The sequence below is a fragment of the Scyliorhinus canicula genome, chromosome 3 (genome assembly GCF_902713615.1).
Source record: "Scyliorhinus canicula chromosome 3, sScyCan1.1, whole genome shotgun sequence".
Taxonomy (NCBI): Eukaryota; Metazoa; Chordata; class Chondrichthyes; order Carcharhiniformes; family Scyliorhinidae; genus Scyliorhinus; species Scyliorhinus canicula.
The window spans coordinates 174,138,009-174,158,347 of NC_052148.1; the positions used below are offsets into that span (position 1 = coordinate 174,138,009).

A 20,339-nucleotide genomic window follows, 5' to 3' on the forward strand; every position below is an offset into this window, starting at 1 on the left:
AAGTTGGGGGTGATTAGCATTTCCATTTGCCGGCATGCAGCTCAAGGGCACTGGAGCTGCTGCCCCTGTGCTCGGCAGGGGAGCCTAAAGGGCATCGGGGTCGTTCAGGGAGCTGAAAGGGGCCTGGTCAAGGGTTGCCCCTAGGCTGGGGAAGGGGAGCAGGGGCTTTGCATCTGAGGCCTTCAGGACATCTTTAAATATTGTGGAGACCCCTAACAGGGACAATCACAGCTGCAGCCTGGCTGTCCTACCAAACCCCCACAGGACATGGTCCTGCTGCAGCTTCTAACCTGAAAATCAATTTCATGCCCTTGTTGGGTGTGATACAGGAAATGAAACCCGGATGTCGTATGCACCACCGCCCAGGAGGTCAAAGGCTTTGCCTGCGCGACCTCGCTGGGGCACAGTTTAGCTTTCCACAAATCTGGAACAGGTGTGATGCACCTCAGGGAGTCTTGCAGGTCATTGGTGCCCCCCGGGGTGGTCGGGGACAGGACAGGATAGTACCCTTGTACTCACCCTGGCACCCGAGCACCTTGACAGTGCCATCCAGGCACCCTAACAGTGCCATCGGGGCACCCTAGGAGTGCCACTCTGGCACTGCCAAGGTGCCAGGGTAGTGGTCCCAAGGTGCCCGAATGCCAGTTTGGCATAACCAGGTGTCGGGGCCTGGGTGTCCTTGCTCATGAAAGAGGGAGTGAGGGGAGGTTTGAAGTCCCAAAAAAAGGGTGGGGGGGGGGGGGTGGGTGTGGATGAAGGGGGGGCGTCCTGAAAGGGGCGGAGTTTATAGATCGAGGCAGTCATTCAGAATGGTGCCCCAAACTGCGAGCAGCTGATCGTGCTGGCGAGCTCAGCTCCCCAGTGCAGGTAAAGTACCTAAGTGTGGCCTTGATGGGGATAAACTCCCGAGGCCCAAAGAAACGACAAAGTGCCATTGAATAGTGGGGTCAATCTTGGCGATACAGCTGCCAAGAAACACCTTGTCAAACCCGCCCGAAACCAGACATAGAAACGTTTCTGCTGAATCTCGCCCATGATTTACTTTTCAAAAGAATAATAATTTTTATTGTCACAGGTAGGCTGACATTAACACTGCAATGAAGTTACTGTGAAAAGCCCCTAGTCGCCACATTCTGGCCCCTGTTCGGGTACACAGAGGGAGAACTCAGAATATCCAATTCACCGAACAGCACGTCTTTCGGGACTTGTGGGAGGAAATCGGAACGCTCATTGGAAACCCACGCAGACACAGGGAGAACACGCAGACTCCACACAGAGAGTGACCCAAGCTGGGAATCGAACCTGGGACCCTGGAGCTGTGAAGCAACAGTGGTACCCACTGTGCCACCGTGCCGCTCATTCAGAAATCCAGGTTGTCTCGCCCAATCCGACCCTTACTTTCTCCCATTATTAATGTCCAGTTATCACATATTTTATAATAGACTAGCATTTTCCCTGTTACTGATGTCAGACTACAGATCAGTCGTTTCCCGTTTTCACTCTTCCCCTTTTCTTAAATAGTGTGATTACATTTGCTACCTTCCAATCTGCAAGAACCATCCGGAATCTATAGAATTTTGGTAGCCGATCATCATGCATCCACTTTCGCTACAGCGATCTCTTTCAACAGACTGAGATGTCGATCATCAGGTCCAGGGGATTTATCAACTTTCAATTGCATTAATTCTCCAGTACTATTTTTGTATACAAATTTCTTTCAGTTTTCCATTCTTGCTAACCTCCTGGTTCTCCAGCATTCCTGGGAGTTTTTTTTGTGTGTCTTGTTTCTCTCATTTTTTTGACTGGTATGCGAGTGGGCCTGCTGAGAAGCGCAATGAGGAACAACTACTGAGAAAATCTGAAGAAATATTACAGTCTAAGAGCCGTATTATTTCAGGTTTTTATTCACTGCACTCTAAAGTCTTTTCATATTGACATTGTTCAATCGGAGGGTCTAGAGATGACTCATAGAATTTCATAGAATTTACAGTGCAGAAGGAGGCCATTCGGCCCATCGAGTCTGCACCGGCTCTTGGAAAGAGCACCCTACCCAAGGTCAACAACTCCACCCTATCCCCATAACCCAGTAACCCCACCCAACACTAAGGGCAATTTTGGACACTAAGGGCAATTTATCATGGCCAATCCACCTAACCTGCACATCTTTGGACTGTGGGAGGAAATCGGAGCACCCGGAGGAAACCCACGCACACACGGGGAGGATGTGCAGACTCCCCACAGACAGTGACCCAAGCCGGAATCGAACCTGGGACCCTGGAGCTGTGAAGCGATTGTGCTATCCACAATGCTACCGTGCTGCCCAAGTAACATTCACACCACACAACTGCCAGGCAGTGACCATCTCCAACAGGAGACATCCTGACCGCCCCCCAATGATATTAATGGCATCATCATTGTCAGATCCTCCACCATCAACATCCTGGATGTCTTCGGATCAGAAGGTTAACTGGACCAGCCAGATAAATAATGGCGGTACAAGAGCAGATCAGAAGCTCGGAAATCTATGGCGAGTAACGCGGCTCCTGAATCCTCAAAGTCTGTCCACCATCTACAAGACTCAAGTCAGGAGTATGAGGAAACACTCTCCACTTGCTAAAGTGAGTACAGCTTCAACAACACTCGAAGAAACCAACTCCATCGGGGCAAAGCAGTCTTGATTGGCATACTATCCATTATCTTAAACATTCAATCCCTCCTCCACTGGCACACTTTGGCAGCAGTGTGTACCCCTGTACAAGATGGGTTGGGAACATGCCAAGTCCCCTTTGACAGCACTTTAAAAATCTGCAAACTTTGTCGCGTAGAATGAAAAGGACAGCTGACGCACATGTCATGTTTCAATATATTATGAACTGGCTGTCATTCCTTTTATATATTTAAAATTCCTAAAGGCTGCAAAACGATGATCACTCGAGGATCACCTGACTTCTCTTATGGCTTGAAACACTTCCCTGTCTCAAAAGTGAACAAAAGAAATTTTCCAGACTCATATTGACTCAGCATTTTTCCTGAAACTAATTCAAAGAGGTAATTTCAAATTGAATGGATCATTCAAACACAAAGACATTAGCTATCTCAAACTCTCAAGGTGCGTAAGTCATTCTTTAGGGTGTATAATAGACCTGGGAACCCATTGTATTTGGAAAAAGATTTTGGACTTGTAATAGGTCAAATGATGAGACAGGCACAGTAGCGCTGTGGTTAGCACTGCCGCCTCACTGCGCCGAGGTCCCAGTGTTCGATCCTGGCTCTGGGGCACTGTCCGTGTGGAGTTTGCACATTCTCCCCATGTTTGCGTAGTTTTCGCCCCCACAACCCAAAGATATGCTGGGTAGGTGGATTGACCACAATAAATTGCCCCCTAATTGGAAAAAATGAATTGGGTATTCTAAATTTAGTTTAAAAAAAATGATGAGACAGCCATGTTTGTTATCTGTTTTGAATACAGCAAGAATCAGCTCTGTATAGGCAGATAAATCATCCGAAAGCAATCAAACCATCTGCAGTCAACTAAGCAGCCAAGGTAATAAGCAGCAATACCTTGAAATTGGGAGAAGGACTCTCCCCAACCTGTTCCAACTTCAAGTTCACCCAGGAACCAACCTCCTAGAAATTAACTACAAGATGCTCTGCTTATAAGACCTTCACTTCCACTAAATGCATCAATTTATCTAAGAAACTAAAGGCCTGCAATGGAAGAGAGACAGACAAAAATAATTTGTAACCATATTGTTTTTTTCTTCGGCCGTATCTAGTATTTGTGAGAGTGATAGAGTGTGTGAGTCAAGTGAGTGGTCACATTTTACAACCTCCGGTGTGGGACATTAAATAAACTTTATGTTAAAACTCACAAAAAGGCTAACTATTGAGATTATTTAAATAGGAAATGGTTACACCTCACAAAATAAAACATTGATTACAGAGAGTAGGAATACGTATATAACTCTGCCCTTGGCAAATGGGAACATCAACACCTATAACTTCCATTCCGAGCCATGCAGCATTCTTACTTTGAACCATATCGCTGTTCCTTCACTGTCATTGGGTCAAAATCCTAAAATTCCCCTCCTATCGCTATGTGAGTGTCGCTACATCTCATGGACAACAGCTGCTCAAGAAGGTGGGTCATGGCCACCTTTATACTCCTAGCGATATCCATATTCCAAGAAAGAATGAATGGGAAAATGGCATGTTTTGAAATCCCAATGGGCTGAGCACTGAATAATAGAGGCAGACTGACACCTCTATTCTGCATGTAAAGAGGCACCAAATTCTATCTTGCCACTGTACAAACCTGGTGCAATTTAAAAACGAAGTAGGAACTGTAGGCATGGCACCCCCACTCTCTCAGTAGGGTATGGTGAATTGATCAATGAAGGAGAAAATGCAGTAAATTCTAACTCCTTCAAGATTCTGTTTGTAAGATTTTGGCTTAATATTTAGTTTTTTTAAATAATTTCTGTGAAAGAATATTGAGTGCAACAGCCTTTCTGAACCATTGGTCAATTCTCACTGAATTGACCTGCAGGGACAGGGCCTGTATTAATGTTGGGGGAAACTATTTTAACGCTGCAGCATGACTATCAGTGATTGGTTCCCCGTCAGGAGTCCAGCTTGATTGACAGCTTGGACTTTAGTTGGGCAGGTTACTGGTCCCTGATGACAGCAGCAGCAGCTAAGCCCACTGGGGTTGGTTTTCCATCTGAGATAGGAGGGGGCTATTTTGGTGGAGAGTGGAAGGATTGAATGGAGGAAGCTGCTGATCATAGGGAGTGGAGGAGGTTGGGCCTGGTGAAGATGGAACTGGGGAGATTGCAGCCTGGTGGCGGAGAGTGAGATCAGAGCCAAGTTGTGGGCTGGGGAGGATTTGGAAGGGGAGATTGGGGCCTGGGTCAAGGGGTTTGGGTCTTGTGGCGAGTAGGCAGGAGGGTAAGATTGGGGAATGATGGAGGGGATCGGGACCTGGTGGGAGGAGAGATTTAGGGATATTAGGAACAGGTGACGATCAGGGCCTAGTGGGAGGAGAAACTTGGGCCTGGTGCGGTGAGGTTTGGAGGCCTAGCCCAAGGGGAAACCATTTGCGGGGGTGCATTTTTCAGAGGCTCCTCAGGCAGCCACCTGATCCGGGAGTAAGTGTGAAGGCAATTATTTCCTGAATCCAGAGTCCACTCCTTGAGGGTGCTGTCCGTGTTCTGCACAGTTCAGGAAACCCAATTAGAACTATAGAATCCACCTACCCTGCACACCTTTGGACTGTTGGAGGAAACTGGAGCACTTGCAGGAAACCCACGCAGACACGGGGAGAATGAAAACTCCATACTGAGTCACCCAAGGATGGAATTGAGCCCCTGTTGCTGGCACTAATGTCAGTTATTAAAGACCAAACTAGCCTTATTATTATATTCAAAGTTGCAGGCAACTCCCTTGAATCAGGGTGGGCGCCTGCTCAGCTTCCAGTCTCAATTGGGAAGGTTGTAGACTGGCTTGGGTTGCAAAGCAGATATCTGGGACACTTCAAGCCCAGACCCATTTAAAACTGCCCCCTTGTCTCCAAATTAAATTTGTTGTGCATGAGAAGAGTTAAACACAATTGAAGCTGTAATTCTTTGTGTGAGCTTTCCTTGCTTTCTCTTGCAGAGAACATACGTATTTACCTTTCTGCTCAGCTCACGTCTTTTCATCCGACCATATGAGCTCCTCGCAAAGGTTTGCCTCATGTGTATTGAGCAACAGAGGCTGAATGAGGCCATTTTAGATAAGGTGAGATTGTCAAGGGATACTTTCTATTTGCCTGGAGACTGATGATTTTGCAAATAGTATTAAAAGAACACGTTTGTGTGTCCTTCCCCTCATGATTAATGGAACAAGAGTTCCATTTATGTGCTGTCAGTGATTTCATCTGTTAATTTTTAATGAAGGAAGGAATGTTTAATGCCTCACAATTAGACAATGCCAGTGTTGTTAGAATAGAATCACTACGGTGCAGAGGGAGGCCATTCGGCCCATCGGGTTTGCACCGGCCCTCTGAAAGAGCACCCTACTGAGACCCTAGCCCACGCTATACCTGTAACCCCACCTAGGGCCAATTTAGCAAGGCCAGTCCATCTAACCTGCAGATCTTCGGACTGTGCGAGGAAACCAGAGCAACCAGAGGCAACCCAAGCAGACATAGGGAGAAGTTGCAAACTCCACACAGAGTCACCCGAGGTCAGAATCCAGCCCGGGTCCTTGGTGCTGTGAGGCAGTAGTGCTAACCACTCTGCCACTGTACCGCCCTTTCTGTAGATGAAATGTCGTGACACAACTTGCATTTAAATCTGTCGTAATTAAATACAATTTTATGACTGATTCTAGGCCAAGATAAGAAAATTTGCGCCAAAAATAGTGCAGTTATTGGCTGAATGGACGGAGACATTTCCCTATGATTTTCGAGATGAGAGGATGATGAGAAACCTAAAGGACATGACACACAAGATAACCACTTTGGATGAGGTTAGTTATGTGGAAACAGCATCTCGTCTATGTTGGAATTATTCGGAATAGTTAATGGTGAATGCAAATGGTCGATGCATCGTGTTTCCAGGGAGGAATAAAAGGAAGCACCACCCAGAGCAAATAAAACAAATAACTGAAAGAAATGGGAATTGAATCTAAACAGGTGACAGATTTATAGCTGACATCCACATGGTTTATTGCTAATTATGCCTATTTATGCAGAACCATTATTACCATATTTGTGCGAGGAACATTAGGCACCTTATGATTAAACCCAGCTAAACTAATTTAGCTACTTCTTCTGAAGAAAGTCTAGACTCTGCTTTACATAATGTTGTTTTGAAGCATAACTTTGGTAATTAAGTATTTAAAACACGTGCTGATCAGTTTGGCGTGTGCATGGAGATATCGGCCTTGATGTTTACATCTAGATTACAAAGTTAGAGGGAGGAGTGGAATTTTAGATGACGACCTTGCATGCTTTGGCGTTGTAACTTTTCTCCTTGAGGTTTCCTGTTTGACTAAGGAGAGATCTCCAGCGCAGAGGGTTGGGATCTTCCAGCTGTTGCTGGGATCTAGGGGAAGTGTCTGGGAGTCTAATCGCCAACCCTCGGGGGTGGTATGAGTGTCCGTTCCCTGACCCAGAGCATTTTCCCATGGGTTGAGAATCAGGCAGAAGTGATAGAATTTACAGTGCAGAAGGATGCCATTCGGCCCATCGAGGCTGCACCGGCCCTTGGAAAGAGCACCCGACTTAGGTCCACACCTCCATCCTATCCCCGTAACCCAGTAACCCCACCTATCCTTTTTGGACACTAAGGGAAATTTAGCATGGCCAATCCACGTAACCTGCCCATCTTTGGACTGTGGGAGGAAACCGGAGCACCCGGAAGAAACCCACGCAGACGCAGGAGAACGTGCAGACTCCACACAGACAGTGACCCATGCTTGGAATTGAACCTGGTCCCCTGGAGCTGTGAAGCAACAGTGCTAACCACTGTGCTACCATGCTGCCCATCCTGCTGGCCCACAAGCAGGGGGGCACGGTACCACAGTGTTTAGCACAATTGCTTCACAGCTCCAGGGTCCCAGGTGATAATGGGTCACCGTCTATGTGGAGTTTGCACTTTCTACCCGTATCTGTGTGGGTTTACTCCGGGTGCTCCGGTTTCCCCTCACAGTCCAAAAATGTGCAAGTTAGGTGGATTGGCCATGCTAAATTGCCCTGAGTGTCCAAAAAGATTGGGTTCGGTGGAGTTACTGGGTTACTGGGATCGGGTAGGGGTGTGAGTTTAGGTAGGGTGCTCTTTCCAAGGGCCGGTGCAGATTTGATGGGCCAAATGGCCTCCTTCTGCACTGTAAATTCTATGATCTATAAGCACTGCTGTAAAGACACTTAGCATCTCCCTAAATCTGTCCTTTCCTCCCTTCAGTTCTAGGGTTTCCTGGGACCTGAGAAACCTGGTCACTGTTAAATCAGAAGATGGCGGTTTATTTAAAATATTTCAGCTTGTCATCCCACCTCCTGGAAATAGTTCACCTGTCTGTCTCTTGTTCGGCCTCCACTGAAACCAAAAGTCGGCACGTTTGCGGATGGTCTAAAAATGTAAAAACGTCGCACTTGATCAACCACAACCAACCCATTTTTGGAGTTAAAATTATTGGCTGGAATACAAGGCATACAAAAGGATAGAAATGATAAATTAAGGTTCTCACCAAGGGGCTAAATTTTCTCTCGGCCTCCATGGGAGTGCAGTTAGTAGGGCCTCTGTTTTATGACCGGCATCCTGTATTACTTCAACGGGCACAGATTAACCACACATCACAAACCCTGCCCCTGTCTTCGACAGCTATCCAATCTAGCCCCTGGGGAGTGGTAAAGGACATTACAGATAGACTCGAGATGATAATGGATAATAAGCACATGATAGACTTGTCAAATAAACACTTTTTAGATCTGTTTTTAGAGTGGAGGAAGAGGGTGGAATATCTTTGGCAGAAGGGAATCTAAAAAAATGTGTTCAGTGGAGTAGTTATCTGGATATGAGTATGATAGACAATCTCCATTAACTAATGGATTCCCCCCCAGGGTATGAAAGGAAATAGTTGAAGAGGTTGCAAATGTATTATTCATAATTTTACGAAGCTCTGTAGATTCTGGAATTATTCCTTTGAATTGGAAAATTGCACATGCGATTCCATTATTTAAATAGGGATGCTGTGCAGTGCAGAATGATAAAGGGTTAAATCATGAGCACAGCGTGTATAAACATTTATTCATTTCAGTTCAGATGGTTGACAGGTGGGTGTTTAAAGTCATAAAGGATTTGATAGGTTAGACACACATAAAGGGTGCCATTCTCACTAAGAAGGACAAAGTATCATCTACGGTGGGAAACACGGTTTGATTCCTGCTGGGTGAGTCAACACGATCCCATTGCAACCCCCCCCCCCACTTAGTCATTTTGTTTGGGGGTGAGGGGGGGCTGTGTTTTGCACCAGCATTGAGAGACTGCTGGACAAAATGACACCACGATCTGTGTGCAGCCTTTCCTGCTGGCAAGCTTTAGCTGAATCCCGCTTTTAATGGTTAATGTCCTCCCCCATAGTGAGTTTGGTAGCGGGGGATTCACATGGGAGGGTGGACGGGTGGCTAGCTGATCCCCACCCTGTTGCTAGAAGGCCTGTGGATGGCCTTCCTGCCCCACTATGAATGAAGTAGGCAATTGATGCCCAGTTCACAGTCTCATCTGGCTGCTGCTTGTATTAACTCAGAGGCGGGCAAGGGACTCGACATGTGGGGAGTAGGACAAGCAAACACGAGCTTTGCTCCCGGGAATCCCTTGTTCAAAGGCACAGTACCTGATTGAGGGACCCAGCATCGTGAACGGGGCAGGGTGGCTCTCTGAGAACTACCACCGACCCTTGCAATGGACCACCCCCGTCTCCTGCGACTCCTACCCCGTGACCCCCCTTCCCACCACCCAATGATCATCGAGAGCCTCAGGTGGCTGTTGTACCAGCACCAGACATCACTTACTTGGCGACATTGCTATGCAGAGAGCTCCCAAACCCTGATTTCCTTGATGCTGGGGAAGACCTGTTTCTGTCCAATTTAGGTGCTTGAGTTGGGCCTTCCTGAAAAGAAGTCACACTGTTCTCTCGCTAGCCGTCAGGCGAGCCCCCATTAAACACTGTGCTTAATCTTACCAGCTTTTCTCAAGTTTGAATCAGTTTTGGTTTCTACCTTCTGGTTAACCAAATTACACTCCTCCAAATATTTATTTTCTAAGTGCAAAGTGGTGCTGCACGGTGACTAACTGGCTGCATCCTGATCTTTGCATTTCATTGTCAACAAAAACAGTTCTTAATCAGCTGTTTGATGTGCACTTGCAGACAAGAGCAATGGCCCTTGTTTCCCAGAGAGCTTATCTCACTACATTTTGCAAAAATAGGATGAACCAAATTGGCCTCTTTTCAACTGTAAATGGTAATGATGGGGGAGAGATAACCGAAATAGAAGCAAGCATCTGCCTGTGCCAGTTGGTATTTCTTCCCAGTTGTTTACAGTCCTGTTATTTTATTCCACTGCCATTATGGAAGCAACACATTTCAAGTTTAAGCTTGCCTCTCGGCAAAAGTAAGATGGTGTGTGGACTACTTAAAGCCGGTTTGTACTGGCTGCTGCTGCATTGCCTGCATGTATCCACTTCAAGACTTTGGATAGCTCATCCATTTTGGCTGCAAAAATAGAAACGCAAATTATTATCCAGATAGAAAACAGATTCAAGATACGTCTGGGCAGAGGGATCTGAGTGTCTTTGTTCATGAATCGCAGAAAGTCTGTATACAGGTACAAAATGTAAGAAGAAAGGCAAATGGAATGTTAGCGTTCAGTGCAAAAGGACTGGAGTATAAAAGTAGAAAAGTGTTGTTGCAATTGTATAGGATGTTGGTGAGACCACATCTGGAGTATTGTGTCCAGTTTTGGTCTCTTTATTGAGGAACAATTTGGTGGCATCGGAGGCAGGAGGCTCACCAGTTTGATTCCGGGGATGAAGTGTTTGATGTATGAGGAGAGATTTAACAATTTGGGCTTGTACTCGCTGGACTTTAGAAGGATGAGAGGGGATCTGATCAAGATAATAAAATACTAAATGGGATGGATAAAGTAAACGTAGACCAAATGTTCCCCCCGTGTATGGCATCTAGAATGAGAGGAAACAAGATACAGGTTGAGAGGTGGTAGATTTGGAACTGAGAGGAGGAGGAACTACCTCTCGCAGAGGGTGGTGAATTCATGGAACCTTCCCCATTGTGCAGTGGAGTCTGAGGCAGATAGATGTTTTATGATAGAAAATGGGTTAAAGGGAAATGGGGACAGGTGGGGAGGTGGATTTGAGACCAGGGAGAGATCAGCCATGATCTGATTGAATGGTGGAGCCGGCTCGAGTGGCTGAATTGCCGACTTCTGTTCCTAATTCCTCTGTTCCTAAAGACTTGCATGAGTGAGAAAACTCATGAAATCATCATAGAATCATAGAATTTACAGTGCAGAAGGAGGCTATTCGGCCCATCGAGTCTACACCGGCTCTTGGAAAGAGCACCCTACCCAAGGTCAACACCTCCACCCTATCCCCATAACCTAGTAACCCCACCCAACACTAAGGGCAATTTATCATGGCCAATCCACCTAACCTGCACATCTTTGGACTGTGGGAGGAAACCGGAGCACCCGGAGGAAACCCACGCACACACGGGGAGGATGTGCAGACTCTGCACAGACAGTGACCCAAGCCGGAATCGAACCTGGGACCCTGGAGCTGTGAAGTAATTGTGCTATCCACAATGCTACCGTGCTGCCCTATCATGTGGAATTTTACATTGCTTCAGTGCATGCACAAAGAATCTGTGCGTTTGGGTATTTAATTTGTAGTACAAGCCCAAAACCATGGTTTCCTGGAGCATACCAGCATTATAATTTTAGATTACTTGCAGTCGGAAAGATTTGAACTCTGGTCGAGGTCAGCATTCCAACCTGTTCACCATTGGCCATGAGGAGCTTTATTGGTTCTCAGTTGCTGCAGCGGCGAGAGTAAACAGATGGCTGGACATTAGACAAAATAATGAAGGGAAAGAGAGGGGAAACATGCCAAAAACAATGCTGCAGTATTTCTCCACGCAAACATTAGGCTTGTTACAGATTTAACAATGCGAACCATTCCTGATGGCATTGCAGCTTGTTCGGAAAATTGCTTGGACACAAGTTAATCTGGCTACCTTGTTTAGGGACATCCCAAAAGTCATAAGAGTTTTACAGCACACAAAGATTGGCCCTTCGGCCCATCGTGTATGTGAAGATCCAATTGAGTTTTCTCCAAAGTAAATGTGTTCTTTCTGGATGTGTATAAAATTGTTACCAGAAGCGCCAGAGAACCACAAATGTATTTGCAATGCCACTGTAGGCAACGGCAGTGGGATTCTTTGGTACATTCCTACTGTTGAAGGGATTTATACTGTTCCAACAAATATCTTATAACCTGTTTTTAATGCATGCAAATCTTTTTATAACTGGTTAACTTTATGTAGATGGTGGGTTGAATTAGGGTACAGTATAATAGTAACATTTTAGTCATGTTACATTTTTACGCTTGAGGCAAAACCTGTAATCTGGTATTTATTAAAAATGCATTTATGTATAACTGCAGAGTTGGTTACAGAGTGAATACAGCACAGAAGGAACTGTGGCAGCACCATTTGTGTGAATTGAAGCAGCAAAAGTAGGCCATTCGGCCCCTTGAGCCTGCTTCGCCACTCAATAAGATTATGGCTGATCTGATTGTGGCCCCAACGCCACATTCCGCTGATTACCTTTGACTCCCTCGTTAGTCAAGAATCTGTCTACCTCTGCCTTAAAAATATTCATTGACCGTGTCGCTCTGTGAAAGAGGGTTCCAAGGATTCTAACCTCTTGAGAGAAAATTTCTTCTCATCTCTGCCTGAAATCGGAGACCCCTTATTTCTAAACTGTGCCTCTTAGTTCCATTTTCTCCAACAAGGGGAAACATCCTTTCAGCATCTACCCTGTCAAGTCCTCTCAGGAACTGACATCTTTAAATAACATCACCACTCAATCTTCTGAACTCTAATGCATATAGTCACAACCTGTCCAACCTTTCCTCATTAGATAACCCCACCCCCAGCATCCCAAATATCAGTTGAGTGAACCTTCTTTGAACTGTCTTTAATGTATTTATACCGCGAGACCACGCATTCGCGTGGGTTCCCGTCTCCGGCAATATGGTGGAGCCCGACAGGGGTCCGGCGTGGAGGAACATAGGCCCCCATGGAACTAGCCCCCCCCCCGAGGTCGGATCCCCCCCCCCCCCCACCAGGATGGCCCCCGCAGACAGAACTCCGAGATCCCGCCAGGTGGGACCATATGTAACCCATGCCAGTGGACTCGGCCGAACTTGGCGGGCACTCAGCCCGTTGAGGCCCGGAGAATCGTCGGGGGGGGGGGCACTTTGAATGGCCCATGACTGGCACAGCGGCAATTCCGTGGGTGCCCTGAAAATCGACGCCGGAGAATTGGCGAGCCGGCAGCGTGGCGCGATTCTCGCGCCCCCCCAGTAATTCTCCAACCCGGCACGGGGTCGGAAAATCCCGGCCAGGATCTCCCTTTCACAAAACCATGTTGACACTGTCTGATCGCATTGAGATTTTCGAAGCACCCTGCTGTAACCTCCTTAATAACAGATTTGATTTCACAAGTAGACTGAAATAAATTCCTGTTATTCACTGGTTCTGAGTATAACCATTCTGAGAGGTGCAGGTGCTGTGTTTGAATAGCTTTGCTGAGGATTGGGGGTAACCATGTGAAAGAGATAGTGATCTCAGTTCATTTTTTGACCTTAAAAATGTTTTAACCCAATTCCTCCCCTATAAACCCATCCTATCTGGTAGGTAGCGCCACATGCTATGGTTCAGTTTTATGTTTTTTGGTAACCGTCAAGAAGACATTCGTGTATGTAGATAGTTATTCAGATGCAAACATATTCTGATGGAACATCCTGGAACTCAAATCCATCTATTTACCAGCAAGCATCTCCAAATACAGTTTATATACATGCCTCCATCCGAGACGCCAGTATCCACGCAATGTTTAGCTTTTTGTAGAATAATCTGGATACTGATTTTACCATTCGTCTTCTTTTTTGTGGCAGTTACATCGGAAAACTATGCACCAGATAACTCAGAATCTGAGCCGAAAGCTTGCTACCCTTAACCAGTACGAAGAAGTTCTCACAAAATTAAATGCATCTGTCACAGACCGACTGACTGTGCTAAAGACCAAACCACAATCGATTCAGAGAGATATGCTGACCATCTGCAGTGATCCATATACTTTAGCTCAACAGCTAACACATGTAGAGCTGGTTAGTGCTTCACACATTATTTATTACATGTATTTTAATATGCTACTGGGTTAGATTTTAAAATGTGAGAAACAATGTTCTGTTTTGTTCTTTTTTTATTTACAGTGTTTTTGACTCATTTTTCAGCACTTAGGCCTCTATTCCTTAAGCTCTGGGGGTTTATGTTCACTAAGGTTTTGTGGAGATGTTTGTGCATCTATAAGGGAATAACAATAATTTCGCAACATGGTTACAGTTTGTAAATTATGCCTCTTACAACGATTCCGGAAATAGCAAACTCAAATTTTGCCATTGGAGCTCAATATCCTTCTGTTTATTTACCAGCATTAACTATCACCCTGGACTGAATTAGTTCAGTAAAGATTGTTCTAAATCATGAAGCAGTAATTTAGCACAATATGTTAGCAATTCAAATCGGGTGGGGTCAGCAATTTTGAAGGGTCTACATGAATGCTGGAGACATAGCCTCAGTTAGCTGCTGAGCAAGAGGAAAATTGGATTGCAAGCTTTTCTGCTCACAACCCATGACTCACAACATGGGTGGGATTTACCGGCTGTTCACACCAGCGGGAAATTCCGATCCCACGGCAGCGCATGGGTTTCCTGGCGACGAGGGGTGCTGTCACCGGGAATCCTATTGACAATGGCGGGGTGGGTAGATCCTATCCGCCTCTGAAAAACGCGCGGCGGGACGGTCAATAAATCCCGACCCAATTTTGCCAAGATCCAGTCCATCAGCTCACCTCCCAGATGGCAAAGGCAAAATTCCATCCTGCGGAAATGGTTGAGATGATAATCATTGGTAGTTAACTTGCTTCGACTTAGTTCCTTCTGTCCCATACGAGGCAATGGGCGGCAAGACTCAGCTACCAACCTCGGTCCATCACAGTCTCTCTCGTTCCAGTCCAGGTGGTGCCATCGTTTTGAAGGCCCTCCTTAAATGTACTTTGCCAAGTCTTCTTTGGCTGGCCCCGCCTTCTTCGACCTTCGGCGGTGTCCACTCTGTTGCTACTCTGGTGGGGTGTATGTCTGGCAGACAAAATACGCGTGCTGACAACATCAGTCATTTCTCCGTCGCAATGTCCCACAGGTGTCCCTGACCAGTCCTCTGTGCCATGTCATTGCTGCCTCTCCATGTGATTCTCAGGAGCTTATGTAGGCAGCACTGGTGAAGGGCTTTCAACTTATGTGACAGCTTTGTTCTATTCTATGTCTCGCTGGAACAGATTGCAATTTGTATCACTATAAACATGTGGAATAATAGCTTCATGGCCGTGTTGACAGTGTTGGATGCCCAGGCCATGTGGTGCTGTTGGAAGATCAATGCTGTTTAGCTCCTTATGAGAACCAGCACAGGCACAATGGGCCAAATGACTGTCCTGTAATGATTCCATGTAACAGCACCTTGCAAGCCTGCCAAGGCATGTGAAGCCACTTTTTCCATAGTACAGAGAGCATTTAATCTTTTTGCCTATATTAAGACCAATCTTCAGTTGTGTTACATGTTGGCAGCTGATAAAAGTTGCAGAGGGAAAGATTCACTGAGGTTTGTGTTGAAATGATTTTTACGTTCTACTTGTAATTTTTTTTTTAATTGTTTACTGATTAAACTCAAATGCCCTTTATTTTTGTAGTTTTATTTTTCGCCCAAAAAGCGTATATTGTGTCACAGGTGACATTACCCAATCTTTTGACCTAAAATTCAAGAAACAAAAACTGACAATAATTAAGAAAGCATTTGCCTTTGTGGTGCATAAAATATGAACACGTTGATACATTAAGTTTGGCTTGCCATTGATATTTAGTTTATTTCTGCAGGAACGTCTCAGTCATATCGGACCTGAGGAATTTGTTCAAGCCTTTGCACACAAAGACACTTACGATAACAACAAGGTACAGTTACTCTCCGCGGTTACAAATTAATGCTGTTTGATGTTCGTCAGCGCAAGTGTTTGCTCAGCAGTTGTACTCACAGCCTCTTTTATAACGTTTCTTTTTCATCTCAACATTTCTGCCATTTTTAATCGACCTCCAGTAACATTTCAAACAGCCCATCCACGTCGAGCAACTTTTGATCTCTATTAATTTCTGGACAGAGGTGTTGACAAAAGAAAATCCTCCCAGGACAGAGTACAGAGCTCCGCCATTTTGTCACAATGCCATAAAAAGTGTTTTAGTACAGCGGAAGATCTCTCCCCCATTGTAGACATGAAGAGTTAATAAAGAGAAAATTAGAGTTTGATTTAATTTCTGGCTAGGTAGAAACAGTGCGTTTGTAAACGGAATTGAATAAATATTTGATTAAAAAAGACAGAAAATGATTTGAAACAGACCAGTGAAGTATGCCTCAGGTAAATCGCTGACATAAACGCAATGGCCTCCTTTTGGGCTGCACTTTTCTGGGCAAGATCTTCCGGCTGTTCATGCCGGTGGGATCTACCCATCCTGCCGACAGTGCACCCCCGCAGTGCGTTTCCCAGCGGCGTGGAGTTGATTCAATAGGAAATCCCATTGACAGCGGCGGGACCAGAAGATTCTGGCGCTGGCCAATATGGGCTGCCTCCCGCCACTGAGGAACATGCTGCGGGGAGACCAGAGAATCGCACCATCGTTTGCTGTTAAACATGTAACATCAGTATAAATAAAGCATGTCAAATGATTCCTTTTGCTTTATATTCATCATTCTGATAGGTCACACCTGTGCACTGCCAGCCTGGCATCTTGGCACTCCCTCACGGGAACCCTGGCAGTGTCAAGTTAGCATTACTACCTCACAGCACCAGGGACCCAGGTTCAGTTCCAGCCTTGGGTGAATGTGTGGAATTTGCATATTCGCTCCGTGTTTGCGTGAGTTTCCTTTGGGTGGTCCAGTTTCCTCCCACAGTGCAAAGATGTACAGGTTAGGTGGATTGGCCATGCCAAATTGCTCCTTAGTGCCCAAAAGGGTAGGTGGGGTTGTGGGGATAGGGCTGGGGAGTGGGCCTAAGTAGGGTGATCTTTCAGAGGTCGGTGCAGACGCGATGGGCTGAATGGCCTCCTTCTGCACTGTAGGGATTCTATGATTCTATGAAAATGCAATTACTTGTGTGGTTGTGCTGACATTACAGGGATTTTGGAGGAAATCAACTTAATAATGGCACAAACTATTTTACGCCTCATTTGTGACAGATAGCAAGAAGGGAATCATTGGGTGGTCCAACTTCTGCTTTAAAAACCAGTGCTGAAATCAAGATTTATTGAACAGTTTCCAAACACATTATTTTCCAGGCCCTCAAAATTATGTAATTCCTTATCTGCCTCAATCTTCCATTCATTCTGTGGTTTTTAAAACCCAAGTTTGATGCAATTAAATCATGCAAGAGATTCCTCTGTTCCAAAGAAAGCAACCCCAGCCTTTCAATCTATCTTCAGAGCTCAAATTCTCCATTCTCAGCTCCTTAAGCTACTTCTTGTCCTCTTTATTGTGATCACAATCTTTAATGTGATGACGGGAACTGTACAGTATGCTAGCTGATGTCTAAATATTGGTGGTTTACACAGTTCCAGCATGACGACCCTGCTGTTATACTCCAGTATTCCACGAATAAAGGAAAGTATGTATACATTCTCAACCACTTTATCTGTCTGTCCTGCCACCTTCAGGTATTTATGGAGACACACTCCAAGTTTATTTCCTCTACGCTTCTCGGTATTCTGCCATTTATTGTGGATTGACTTGCTGTATTTGTTGTGCACAATGAATTACCTCACACCTTTCTAGATTGAATTCCATTTGTGACTTTACCGCTCCACCATACCAGTCTACTGTAGTCTTCAGTTTTCTTCCTCGCGAACAACACAACCAAATGTCGCCAACATCCCCTCCGCCACAATAATGCTTAAATCATTGCTATACGTCACAAACACAAGTGGACGTCCTTCTATGTGCATTTTGTGATAGGGATGACAATATTATTTATTAGTGAGGCATTGGGTTGGGGTCAGAATTCTGCTCGGGTGGGGGGGGGCAGGGGGGAAAGGATGAAGGGCCCAGCCAAAACCATGCTCAGTCAGGTAGGAGCTCAGCTGATATTCAGCTGCTGCTCAGGGGTCAACATTTTGATAATGTAGGGCCTTGCAATTATCAATTCTTTGTGTGTGTTTGGGTTCTGTGACTGTTTTACATTCCGCTCACTTGTCTATTTGCTCACAGGGTTTTCGTACTTTCCTGAAAGTTTCTTAAATGCTTCCCTTTCAGAGGATATTTGGCCTTGTTGCTTGTGCTTTTCGGGTGCTTCTGCTTGATGTTTTTCTGTTGTCTTTCTGTTGAGTTTGGGTGCCACTTGCTTCTTTCATCATGCTTTTTCATGGATATGCCACAATCATCTTTTAAGACTTGGAAATATATCGCTGTTCCTTCACCGTCACTGACCAAAATCCTGAAATTAGCCCCCCTAACAGCACAATGGGTGTACCTACACCTCCAGCGATTCAAGAAGACAGGTCACCATCATCTTCTGATTGGCAACTACGGTTGGGCAATAGATGCTGGCCTAACTGGCGACACTCGTATCCCATAAATGAATAAAAAATTATCCATTTATTTATTTTCTTGTTCACATTTACCATCCTTTCTCCAATAATAGTTTGTGATCTTTTGATTTTCAAGAACCTTGTGAATTGATTTATTCTGAGTATTGCAGGCCTAGCATGTAACAGTCTTATGGAGAAATGCCAGAACAAATGTCATATTTTCACAGGCGCAATGTAACAATGGGAAGCACTATCCAATAGCATCACCAACTGATTTGTTTGGTGCTTTGAAACCAAATATTATGGATCCAATTTTCTGCCCAGCACTGGGATCGTCCGCTCCCGCTGTACATCAATGGACTTTTGGCGGGGCTGCCGAATCTCCCACTGCGGGTTCCGGCTGGGATGAGACCAGAAAATTCCGGCCTATTTTTTAAATGGCTTTTCAACTTAAAACCTACGTCAACAAAGCCACGACAAACATTGCAATATAAACAACTCCATTTAAAAAAAGAGTATGACCCACATGCCTTATATCACATGTTTCTGAAATGTCTTTTATCCAGCAATACGTTTTGCTGATATGTTTTCATAAGGATTGCTGTGCTTTTATTTGTGAAATGAGATGGAAGTATTTTGATTCTACTTTTTCCATGCGAAAACAGCCTTGCTTTTATTTTTATTTCAGACCTGCTTTGATGATCTGAAGAAAACAAGTAACTTGGAAGCATATGTTGAGTGGTTTAACAGACTGAGCTATCTAGTAGCAACAGAGATCTGCATGGTGAGTCAGCTCTCCCCACGTTTCCACACTGGAGTTGTTTCTTTGTGCCTGTCACAATAATTGTCACTCATTATTATGCATTTCAACTGTCAGTTCCCTTTAGTGAAAGTTACTGTTTCATCGGAAATCCAATTTTCTCATCTGTCATTCACAGCCGGTGAAGAAGAAGCACAGGGCACGGGTAATAGAATATTTCATTGATGTAGCTCGGGAGTGCTTCAACATTGGCAACTTCAATTCCTTGATGGCAATTATTTGTGAGTATTGCTCATAAGCTGTGATTTAATGCATACACGACAGATCAATCAAGTTGGTCGCTTCTCATTAAATCCCAACACAATTATTTGTTAAATGTGCCTGTGATATGTTTTTGAAATAGTAATCAGGCAGCAGCATTGGCACCTAACAATCAGAACATCCAGATATGGATAAGCTATTCCATCTCAGTTTAATGTTCAGAAAATAAAAATGGAAAAAAAGACAACAACCTATTAAATGTAGAAGGATGTATCATGTAAGCTTATCAGATTGAAATTGTCAGTAACTTTGACACAGGGGACTTTTACAAAGGACTGCTGTACAATTTACGTCTTCTGTGTTAGGTTAATGCAACGTTATCAACATAGTTAATCATGTACCGGGCTGTATCTCAAGGGCATTCGAGTATCAGTCAAAACAAATTATACTAACATTTTATAGATCATTGGCTGGGCCACATCTGAAACAATATTGTGAAATTGTGAGCATCCTACCTTCAAGGTGACATTGATGCATTGGAAACAGTCCAGATGACTGACAGGGAGAATTTGAGGGCTGAGAGCTTGCTATTACAAAGGCAGACTCAATGAACTGATTATTTTCATTCAAAAATAATGGAGTGCAGACTCAATCCAAGTTTCAAAACACTGAAACGAAAAGGTTATTTAAGTGACTTCTTCAATTCGGACTGTGGATACGACATGTTGGAGAAAATGAAAATAAAATCAGTCAGCTTCAAGCAACATTTGAAATTAGAAGCACTAACTTCCCTCAACAGAAGAAAATATTTGTCGATTCGATCCCCAACAGAAACAGATGACTTTTAAAAA

The 20,339-nt window shown here is 44.8% G+C and overlaps 1 protein-coding gene across 1 annotated transcript in view; it reads left to right on the forward strand.

Moving 5' to 3' along the window:
• The window catches only part of rasgef1ba (RasGEF domain family, member 1Ba), a 50,331-nt gene that overhangs the window by 1,994 nt on the left and 27,998 nt on the right, over nucleotides 1–20,339 (forward strand). The window contains 6 exon segments of the mRNA XM_038791779.1: nucleotides 5,659–5,781; nucleotides 6,376–6,513; nucleotides 13,743–13,955; nucleotides 15,774–15,848; nucleotides 19,156–19,251; nucleotides 19,406–19,508. Of these exon segments, the coding sequence (XP_038647707.1) occupies nucleotides 5,659–5,781; nucleotides 6,376–6,513; nucleotides 13,743–13,955; nucleotides 15,774–15,848; nucleotides 19,156–19,251; nucleotides 19,406–19,508 (748 nt within the window).